Below are 11,576 nucleotides of genomic sequence, written 5' to 3' on the forward strand. Positions count from 1 at the left end.
TGCGGGTGACGGGATGAGAACGTATAAGGGTTCTTGAAACATTTTATGGTGCCAGGGGTAATGTTAGGAACTTTACCTAGGGAGAGACCGGGAGACATCAAGGAGATTTCCTGCGTGAAGCCACAGGTTGAATGTTGAAGCCTTACTCGGACAGCCCATAGAGGGGGGCGGAGATGCCCCAGCCGTGCCCTCGTGCCCGAGTAGAATGCTGGAACTAGACAGTAACCTAATAGTCACGCAAGTAACTAAAAAATAAATTAAAATAAGAACTGAACTGCAGATGGTATCCTAGGTGCTAATGGGAGGTACCTAGTAAGAGTAAGAGCCTATAGTGGGGTTTTGAAGTAGCGAAGCCTGAGAAAGTGAAGACAGAATTGATTCAAGGAGAGAGAGAAGCTTTCCAGGCTAGAGAACACCCCCAAGGAGGGTTAAGACTTGTTACATCCTGGGGAACTAGAGAGATACGCCCTTTCCCTACAATACTTAGGCCGAGGTTGGGGTTAATGGGCAGAGTGGTGAGGAAAAAGTAGGGGTGGGGTGGGGTGGAGGGAAAAAGGTCTTAGATATTTTGTCCCATAACAGCTGCCATCAACGTCAGGTTGCCGCGACCTCGCCGCACTGATTGCTGGGAGTTGTAGTCCTGCCCCCTAGCGAGCAGGCATGGCGGCCTCCATTGCGGGAGCCTGTGGGGCCGCAGCGGGCCTGTGCCGAGGCTTCCGAGCCGCCTCCATCGCCTGCCGTAAGTGGAGTGGGGCTTGCAAGCTGGGGCGAAGGAGCTCAGGGCCAGGCTGGAGGGAGGCGAGCCCAGAAGTGCGGGGCGGCCCTCGCGGGACCGCGAGTTGGGGCAGGTGGCAGGGCGCCGCGGGAGCTCGGGGCGAGCCCTGTTGATGTCTGTCGCCCGCTTCCCGCAGGGGCCCGCGTGGGGCCGGGCCGGCCGCAGAGCACGGGGCCTTCTGAGCCCGGCGCGTTCAAGCCGCCGCCGAAACCGGTCATCGTGGACCGGCGCCGGGCTCCGCGTCAGGAGAGGAGGTGAGGCCCGAGTGCGGGCGCGGGTCCCGGGGCGCCCGTGGGGTCTGTGCGCTCGCGAGCCTGCCGTGGGCGGGGCTCGGCCTCCCCAGAGCCGCGGGGCGGGGCTCCCGAGGCGCGTGTGCCGGGCGCCGCCGGCTCCGCGGTCTTCCTGGTTTCTCCCAAGCCCGCAGAAATTCTCAGGTGTCGTAAAGGTATCGGGGTAACTGCGGCACAAAGACCCTGCTCTTCGGGGCCTTCCAAAGTATTGAGGCGTGACACACCTGGCTCTCTGACATTTTTCAGGTAGTCCAGGAAAAATAAAAGTTACATGTACGTGTGAAGCAGATCTGTCGAAATGTTGGCAGCTGGTGAAACAAAGTGAGGTGTATGTGGGTGTTCGTGTTGTTGCTATTTCAGTTTTTTTGGCGGCTTTTAAAAAAATCTCAGGGGAGGAAATTGCGTGTTGGAGATCGTCGTCCTCAAAAAGGCGCGACCACCGGTGCCTGCGGGACGCGGCCGGTCAGCTTCGGGCTTCCGCCCAGGTCCCCAGCTCAGAGCTCAGCGCTGCGGGATCCAGCCCGGCGGGGGGCGCCCCGCTCAGCCCGGCGTCTGCGTCTCCCCCTCCCGCTGCCCCTCCCGCAGCTCGTGCTCCGTCTCGCTCTCCTCTCAAATAAGTAACATCTTTAAAAAAAAAAAAAAAAAGGCATGAGCACCGATTGAGCTGTGGGCTGGGGCCACCGCGTCCCCCCCTCCCCTGCCCCTCGGAAGGTGGGTTCTGCTTGCCTTTCCTGCTCCCAGAGGCCGCTCTAAAGACAGAGCCTTGAGATGACCATGTCGTACTGAGAACACATACGTGGTACATGTGACTGAGCCCACTTAGTCTTTAGAAGTTTTTAGGATTTGGCAGTGGGTATGGGGATCCATTCGTCTTGCTGCCGCCCAAGACGAGCCTGCATGTAAGTTCACTCTGCAGTTCACTCTGTCGTTGGAACTGCCATCCGCCCACCTAGACTGACCTGCTGCTTTCCTGGGTATCTACTTGCCCTTAAGAATATGGGGTCCAGAGGGGACCCCTGGGTGGCTCAGTGGTTTGGCGCCTGCCTTTGGCCCAGGGCACGATCCGGGGGTTCCGGGATCGAGTCCGGCGTCGGGCTCCCGGTGCATGGAGCCTGCTTCTCCCTCTGCCTGTGTCTCTGCCTCTCTCTCTAGGTCTATCATAAATAAATAAATAAATCTTAAAAAAAAAAAAAAAAGAATATGGGGCCCAGTTTCAGAGTACACTTGGGAAGCTCCTGAGAGACTGGTGAATCAACATGAAGGAGAAGGAGGAAACTCAAAGGGATAATCCTTACCAAATTTAATGAATTGCGCCATAGTAATTTACTGTTGGTGGGGGTACACTGGAGCTCCAAGTATATTGAAAATTTTATTTCTTGGGACGGGTAATAAGGACGTGAATTTTCACTGAAATGTCATTTATGCTTTTAAAGAAGTGAGCTTACAGAAGTTAAAGAAGGGAATGGGGAGATTACTTTTAAAGTTAGTTTGCAGTTACTAATTTCTAGATTTAAATTTTTCCAGTGTCATTTATTTTAACACAGACAACTCAGTGCGAGGCTTGTGGTTTATGGCCATATGCATTGTAGTCTGACAGACATGACGACATTTAAATCTTGACTTGAGGGCACCTGGGTGGCTCAGTGTTTGAGCATCTGCCTCTGACTCAGGGCATGATCCCGGGGTCCTGGGATCGAGTCCCGCATTGAGATCCCCACAGGGAGCCTCCCTCTGCCTGTGTCTCTGCCTTTCTGTGTCTCTCATGAATAAATAAATAAAATCTTAAAAAAAAAAATCTTGACTTGCTAAGTTTATAGCTAATATAACAATAGGTCAGTTACTTACCTTCTTTAAGCTTCATTTTTACGTGTGAAAAGATGATGATGACCCCATACCCACCTGCTTGTTGTAAGGATTAATTTATGCTCTCGGTTTTCATAAACCCTTAACACAGTGCCAGGTGAGTACTCGGGAACTTAACTGTTTTCATGAGCATTGACAACAATTTTGCAAGTAAATAATTGACTTTTCTTTAGAGAAGAAAGAATAATACATGTCAACATAGTCTTTCATTGTTTTGGTAAAAACAAGTTTTTCCTTTAAAGGTTGCCTTAAATTTTTTTGTTTATATTTTTCACAGGTTCTTGAGTCCTGAATTTATTCCTCCAAGGGGAAGAACAAATCCTCTGAAGTTTCAAATAGAAAGAAAAGATATGTTAGAAAGGAGAAAAATACTCCATATTCCAGAGTTCTACGTGGGTCAGTAAGAGCTGGATGCTTTTATTATTAGTGGTGGGAGGGGTTCATTTTCTTTTCTTGGAGAAGACTGTTTTCCACATATCTATGTTTTGCCCAGATGAGGTATTTCTTCCTAACATATTAAAATATTTAGGAAGTTATGAGGTTACCTAGAAATGTTGTTGTCATGTAAAAGTTCACTTATCTTCTGAATTTCTAGGAAGCATACTTCGTGTTACTACAGCTGACCTGTACGCCAATGGGAAAGCCAGCCAGTTTCTGGGGATCTGTATCCAGAGATCAGGAGCAGGCCTTGGAGCTACTTTTATCCTTAGAAATACTATTGAAGGACAAGGTAGGTTTCACTTCATTAGTTTGATTTTCTGGAACATGTTCTCTCAGGATTCCATCTTGTGTTCTGCATCCTCGGATAAGACATCGGAAGCTGCCGTGGGGCCTGTGGCCTAAGAATGGTGGGAGAATTGAAGCTACTGGATAAATGGTCGATGCAGTGTTCCCATGAGGGTGGCTGTAGTACAGCCTGCGACCATTAGACTTTCCAGCCTCTGGCAGCATCATAGGAGGAGACAAGACACTGTAAGCAGTGTGGGGACATTCATTTTTGGAGTAAACGACCCATGAGAACATTAAGATAAACATAATGATGTCTGTGTGAGTCACCTTTTCCTAAAATGAATGGCCCCATTTCGCTTTATATTATGACAGTCATCATAATAATCACTGTTTGATAAGAATCAGAGGAATCTTTAAAAAGGCAAAATTTGTTTGTTATGCCCAGTAAGAAAGAGGCCCAAGTGGCAAAATTCTAAAAATGGCAGGACAGTAAAGTTTTCATACTTAGAAAGTTGTGTGCTTCACAATCCCCGACAGTGAAGTATTATATTCAAAGACACTGAACAGTGAGAACAGGGACTGTCTTCCTTATTGGGTCGTGACCTGCGTCACCCTGCGTGGAGGGCTCAGCAGGACTTGACTGGTTGCAGAAATGTGTGCCTTTGATCAGGCCATGTGCTTGGAGAAGTCTTGTGACAGAAAGACGTGACCACAGGTGTGAGTTAGATGGACTTTGGTTTGATTTTCTTTCTTAAAATTGAGATAATAATAGTTTCTACCTTCCAGGGTTGTGGTCAGCTGTGTTTGATACTATATAGGAAGTACTAGACACTGAATACTCCGAAGGTGTTCATTTCCTGTTGCCCTTCTCTAAAGTACTTTCAGGGACAGGTGGGGGCAGGGAGAAAGCAAAAACAACAAAATAAAGTATTTTTGACTTTTGCAACCTGCCTTGACCTTCCGCATGGGTACACCTTTGATGGTTCTTTTTAGCCTATTGGCTTTAAATAGCATCCATCTGATGATAACTTCCACATCTGTGCCTCGAGAATTGACCTTTTCCAAGTTGCAGATTTGCACTTATAACTACCTCTTCAACATTTCCAATTGGATGTCTTTTAGGCATAGGACAAGCTCAGGGGGCACCTGGGTGGCTCAGGTTAAAATAAACATCTGCCTTTGGCTCAGGTCATGATCCTGGGGTCCTTGGACTGAGCCCCGCATCGGGCTCCATGCTCCACGAGGGGCCTGCTTCTCCCTCTCCTTCTGCTGCTGCTGCTCCCCTCTGCTTGTGCTCAATTTCTCTCTCTCTCTCTCTCTGTCAAATAAATACATTTTTTTTTTAAAGTTCAGAATAGAATTCTGTTTCCCCTCACAACGTGCTGCTCTCAGATTTTTCTACATCCATAAATGGCACCACTGTCCACCCACTTACTTAAAAATTTAGGAGCGATTTTTAATTACTGTCTTTCCCACATCTAGTCAATCAGTTTTTCTTGGCTTAACCTTCAAAAAAATATATCCCAGTTTGGCTTGTTTCTCCATCTCCAGGGCTACCACTCTTGTCCATGCCACCACTGCTCCCTGTCGGCAACCATGTTATCTCTGGTTTACTTTCCTGGCCCACTAACAAAATTGTTCCAGCCAAAAGAATCTATTTCTGTTTTTTTCCAATATGGCAAATTTGTTAAGACTGCAGTGCCTTTGCATTTACTGTTCTTTCTGCCTTGAGCATTCTTGGCTATTTATAGTATCCATTTATTTACTTACTTTTTAAGATTTTTATTTTTAAGTAATCTCTCCACCTAGCATAGGGCTCAAACCTACAACCCAGAGATCAAGAGTCACATGCTCTACTGACTGAGCCAGCCCGGTGCCCCTCTAGTGTCAGTTTAAATCATCTTCTCAGAGAGGCTTTCCCTGACTATATACTACTTATTCCCCAGCCACAGTGTTATCACTCTGTTTGTCTTGACTGTATGAAATTACTTGAAATTAAGAATTGTAAATGAAATTATAGTGTGTTTATTTATTGTTTGTCATCTACTAGAATATAAGCTCTATGAGAGGAAAAGGATCTTAGCCTATTTTGAGTTTGCTATAGGTACAGTTCCTAAATCAGTACCTGGAACAGAAGAGGTATACAGTAAGTAATGGATTAAATAAATCCTGGAGGTAAATAGTAGATGTTAATGTTGATCATATATATTTGTATTTCTCATGGGATTATTTCAGGAAACCTGAGAGTGTACTCTTTCCCTTAAGTATTTGATACTACAGACGATGTATCTTCAACTATTACTTGTAGCATCTTGAGGCATTCAGAGCTGTTCCTAGCTTGCTCCATATAGAAAGCCCCAGCATGTTTTAAAATCCAGGCCATCCTTAAGAGGGGCTTCTAAACCGAAGTTAGAACAAAATTTTATTTATTCTTTTTTTATGTCATTAATCATGTCACCCTTAATGTAGAAGGCCAAGTTTTATTTAAATAATTGGGATATAAATAAGAACACCACAGAGAAGAATTTTCTCAAACTGTCTCCAAGTTAATACTATCAGAAGTGAAGAGCTGTATGACTATAGAAGACATTTTTCTTTAGACTGTCATTCTAACTCATTATTTCACTTTTTAATCTACATGGACTCTAGTTTCTTTTTCTTTTAATGATCTTCATCTTAAAAATTACAGATTTACGTCACATTTCCTGTGTGTAGAACCCTTTGCTAGTTCCATTATGAAATAGTTTTTACTGTTGTATGAGGCATATGCATGCAGACATCTGGGTTTAGATTATAAGAATATATTTTCTCTTTTTAGGTGTTGAGATTTGCTTTGAACTTTATAATCCTCGAATCCAGGAGATCCAAGTGATCAAGTTAGAGAAACGACTGGATGATAGTTTGCTATACTTACGAGATGCCCTTCCCGAATATAGCACTTTTGATATGAATATGAAGCCAGTAGCACATGAACCTAGCCACGAAGTTCCTGTTAATCAGGTATAAGTTGTAGTTTTGGAACTGAAAGTTGTCTGTAGGATAAGAAACAGTCATCGTAACAAAAACTTGTAGAATTTTTGCTTGTGACTGTCAGCCTAAAATTAATTAATTAATTAATTAATTAACTAACTTATTTATTTATCTTCCATAGCTGAAAGTAAAAATGAAGCCTAAGCCCTGGTCCAAACGCTGGGAACGTCCAAAATTTAATATTAAAGGCATCAGATTTGATCTCTCTTTAACTGAAGAACAAATGAAAGAAGCTCAGAAATGGAGTCAGCCATGGCTTGAGTTTGATATGATGAGGACATATGATACTTCAAAAATTGAAGCTGCAATATGGGATGAAATTGAAGCATCGAAAAAGTCCTGATTCTGAGAATCAGTTTGGTTATTTGCAGAGGATATACTGACTCCTGGAGAATTTATTTAAAGACCAATTTAATTTCATATATGAGGACATAGTCATTAAATAACTAAACATTGATTTGTTTATGAGTAATGTTGTAAAAAAATAAAATTAGCATACCAGCTTATTACTTTAGAGTCAAATCATTACTGAAATATTCTTAAGTGAGCCTGGATTCTGAACATGGAAGAGGCACGATTTTTTTTAAGTTTGTGAAATAAATTATAAAGACAAAAAAAGTATGAAGAGTAATGATAAAGTGAACATTGATGTACCCACCTCAGGGTAAGAGGTAAAACATTTTAGTAATCTCTAAGAAGGTCAAGAAATAGAACATTTACTAGGATTTGAGAAGACCCTTGTGTGTCTGCAATTACATCCCTCTCCCCTCCCAGATACAAGCACTGTCCTGACTTTATGTCAATCATTCTCTTGCTTTTCTTTTAGTTTATTACATACCTATCCATTCCAGAACAGCATATCTAGTTTTGGGAAACCTGTTGGCAGATATAAAAGGACAACATCATTATTACATGAAGCCTTCAGGGAGAGCCTTAAGTCTTTTGGTCACAGTCTGGCTGCATTTTCCCTGAGAGCTTATAAAAGTCACTTTGAGATGGCTAAAGTCATGAGAGTCCTGCTTCAATAGGGGGCCCACCACAGGACAGCTGGTGGGACTATAGCATAGGTAATTGATGAAGCAGAAATGTGGTTGGAGGGAGTAGCAAGCTCTCTATTTTCTGGTTTTTAGCTCATGATGAATCAAACTCCCTCTCATAGGACAGGTCAAAACAATACTTCTCGAGGATAATGTGAGTATCCTTGCTGATCCGTGTAGCTGAAAGTGGAATGAAATTCTGGCATATAAATGACCTGGTAAAAACCAGCCTCGAGGTAATGTGGGCTAGGCTTACGTGAGCATGCTGTTCCTTGGGTTATCAAGAGTCCGAGCACAGATCTTAATGAGGGCACCCCTCAACTAGATCTACCCTCTGGTGCTTGGCTGCGTTGGGATTTGCATTCACATCTCTCCTGTGCTGATCTGTTTCCTGGATTCTTTTTCCCCCCCCTTTTATTGGTTACTAACTCTTTTTCTGGAGCATACATTTTGGTAGCTTCTAGAGGAAGTATGTATGGAAGTAAATCTTTTGAGACCTATATGTCTATCATATTTGATATTTTGTAGAATTCTAGGTGGGAAGTCATTTTCCTTCAGAATTTTGAAGATACTGTCTTGTTTCCAGTTGTGTTGAGAAATCCAAAACAATTTTGATTTCTGTTCTTTGCATGTAACTTGAAAGCTTGTAGACAGTCTTGCTCCTCAAGGTAATGAAATTTCACAGTGACGTGCCTTGGAGTGGGTCTATATAGATTTATCCTGTATGTTGGGCATTTGATGAATCTTTTCAGTATGCTAACTTGTACCTTTCAGTTCCAGGGAAAGTTACTGTTCACTGATGCCTCCCTTCTGCTTCTCTCCTTTGGGAGCACTTACCTGGTTGTTGAATCTCTGGGACTCGATCTCTGTCCCTCCCTGCCCCAGCCCTATCTCTGTCTTTTAGCTCTTTAATTCAATCTTCCAACCTTTCTTTGCCCTCATATTTCTGAACTTGAAGATCCCTTTTTGATTTCTGAATGTTCCTTTTCTTATATAGTACTTTGTTCTTATTCTCTATTCTTGCCTATGGATTTGTTCTGTGACCACAGAGCGTATTCATGATAGTGTTTGTGTGTTGTTGTTTTGTTTTTGTTATTTTAGAAATTATTTTTCTGCAGGATCTGTTTTCTTCAAATTTCTTTTTTTCTGTGTGTATTTTTTTCTTCCTGTTTCAGGTGTTACCAGGACATCTGACAATTCTTGACTGTCTACTTCTGGTTGAAGAGTGGATTAAAAAGCTGAGTAGGAGCCTTGGACTTGCAAGAAGGGATTGTTTTCAGGGTTATTTGGGTGGACTTTTGTGGACTGTCCCACCCTCTGTGTGAATGTCTTGGTTTGGTCAGATTCTCCAGAGTAGAGGCTTCCAGTCACCTTCCTGGATGGTAAGGATCTGTCTGCCAGTGTTGTGGGAACCTTAGCGGAAGATTCTGGCACTGTACGCGTATATGGCCATCTTGTCCATCTTGTCCATCTTGTCCATCTTCTCCCCTCCCCACAACACATTTTTGGCTTGCTACCCACATAGTGCCTGAAGTGCAGAAAACCCTTTTCACTCTCTAGAGGATAAACTTCTGGACTTTTGCTGTTGTAGGGAGGGCCAGACAAGCAATGTGAAGAATAGGGGAAGGGATATTAGAGATATAACTGCCAAATAGTTTTCATTAGGTTATTTTAACCACTGCCCTTAACTCCCCATTGCTGAGGCACTGGAACTGCTGACTGGATGGTTCTGAGGGGTGAATTAGGTTGATTCTCACCTTTCTCCGCGGGTCTCTTGCTTTGCCTTTCTTGAGCCTGCCAGTCAATACAGATGCTTTGTCAACTATGAAAATGGTGTTCTGATTGTTTCTTGTCCTGTTCTCTCCTGTGGTTTTATGTCTCTTTCATATGAGAAGTGTTACGTGTTGCTTGCATCTTGTTCTGTTTTCTCCTATCCTGTGGCTTTGTCTTTTTCCCTGTGGTATATTTTAGTGGTCATTTGAATCATTCATTTGACCTATATAGATTTCTTCTCCAAAAATTTTTAGATATTAATCTTTGGGGTTCTCAACATTCAGCGCATCCTTGATCTTTTTCGCTACTAGTTGTCCCATGGCCATCTGACTACTTTCAGAAAGCAGTGGATGTACCCACTTCTGTGGATAACTTGCTGAGATAGCTTCTCATATAAAGTTTTAGCAAAGGTCTGTATTTTATATTTTTCTTCTAACTTGTCAAAAGATAACCATTAAGGCTTGTTCAGTTATTACCTCGATAAACACACTTCAACCTTGATGGAAGAGGAGATGAATGATACATTCCAAGATCCAAAGCGTAAATATGATCCGCTCATAAGTATATGTGCTTATAACAGCACAGTGAGTCATGTTTTCCACTCTGTAAAATTATGTTTAAAATTTTTGTGAATTTTCCTCCAGAAACAAAGCAAATCCTAAGCTATTAAATGTATACAGGATAAAAATTTTATTGTAAGATATATAGTATAACATTTGCCATTTTAACTATTTTTAAATGTGTGATTTCTGTGGCATTAATTACATTCACAGTGTCCTGCAGCCATCACCACTACCTCTTTCGCCTCACCCGAGACAGAAACTCTGTGACCATCAAGTAAAACTTTGTTCCCATCCCCCTCCTCCAAGCTCCTGGTAAATCCCACTCTTTATTATTTTGTTCTAGATACTTCTTTTAAGTGGAATCACAATATTTGTCCTTTGTTTTTGGCTTATTTTGCCTAATATGTTTTCAAGATTCACCCACTTTGTAACATACCAGAATTTCATTTCTTTTTTGGCTATATGATATTTTATCATGTAATAGACTTTTTTTTTTTTTTTTAATCCATTCATCTGTTGATGAACACTTGGGTTATTTTCACCTTTTGGTTTTGGTGAATAATGCTGTAGAATGCTGACAGACATGTATCTGTTTCAGCTGCTACTTTCATGTTCTCTTTACATACCAGGTGTATATCCTGGAATATAATTTCTGGTTCATATGTAAATGTTCTTTCCAGTTTCTTCTTTAATCCATTGGTGCTGTTTAATTCCCACGTATTTGTGATTTTTCCACTTTTCCTTTTGTTACTGATTCCTAGTGTCTTTCTATTACGGTTAGAGAAGATACTTTGTATGATTTCTTTTAAAATTTACTCAGAGTCTTGTAACCTAACATAGTCTGTCCTGCAGAGTCTTCCATGTGCACTTGAGAAAAATGTGTGTTGTGTTGTTGGATGGAGTGTTTTATGTGTGCCTTTTAGGCCTGGTTGATATATAACGTTAAGTCTTCTTTTTCCATATTAGTCTTCTCAGTGTCTTATCAATTTTTGACAGTGGAATATTGATATTTCCAACAATTACTGTAGAACTGTCTAGTTTTCCCTTTAATTCTGTCAATGTCTATTGGATTTGGGGGGCCCTGTTTGGGGCACAAATTATTAAATTTTTGGTGAATTGACTTTTATCAATGTGTAATATCTTTTGTTTCTTTTAATAATTTTTTTCTTTCAGTCTATTTTGTCTGGTATTACTAAAGCCCCCTGTGCTCTTGTTCACTTGCTGTTTACGTAGTGTATCTTTTTCAGGGGGCCTGCTGGCTTAGTAGAGCATGTGACTCTTGACGTCAGACAAAAGAGGCTGCTGGTGTCCTACCAGTTTCCAGGCTTTGTTCACTTTTCTTCTGTTTTTTTAATTCTAGTCCTCAGACTTGGTCATTGTAATTGCTCTGTCTTCAAGTTTGCTGGTTCTACTTTCTGTCTGCTCCAGTTAGCTATTGAACTCCACTAGTGAACTTTTATTTATTTTTTAAAAGATTTTATTTATTTATTCATGAGAGACAGAGAGAGAGAGAGAG

At 42.1% G+C, this 11,576-nt stretch overlaps 1 protein-coding gene across 1 annotated transcript; it reads left to right on the plus strand.

The window, feature by feature from the left end:
* Positions 1 to 631: 631 nt before the first annotated feature.
* Positions 632 to 7,193, plus strand: MRPL19 (mitochondrial ribosomal protein L19). The gene is made up of 6 exons (XM_041757561.1): positions 632 to 739; positions 912 to 1,029; positions 3,206 to 3,324; positions 3,524 to 3,658; positions 6,476 to 6,657; positions 6,809 to 7,193. Exons 1-6 carry the CDS (start codon positions 661 to 663, stop codon positions 7,028 to 7,030), a joined length of 855 nt encoding a protein of 284 aa, XP_041613495.1. The 5' UTR covers positions 632 to 660; the 3' UTR covers positions 7,031 to 7,193.
* The last annotated feature ends 4,383 nt before the right edge of the window (positions 7,194 to 11,576 follow it).

Source organism: Vulpes lagopus, chromosome 5 (genome assembly GCF_018345385.1).
Source record: "Vulpes lagopus strain Blue_001 chromosome 5, ASM1834538v1, whole genome shotgun sequence".
Lineage (NCBI taxonomy): Eukaryota > Metazoa > Chordata > Mammalia > Carnivora > Canidae > Vulpes > Vulpes lagopus.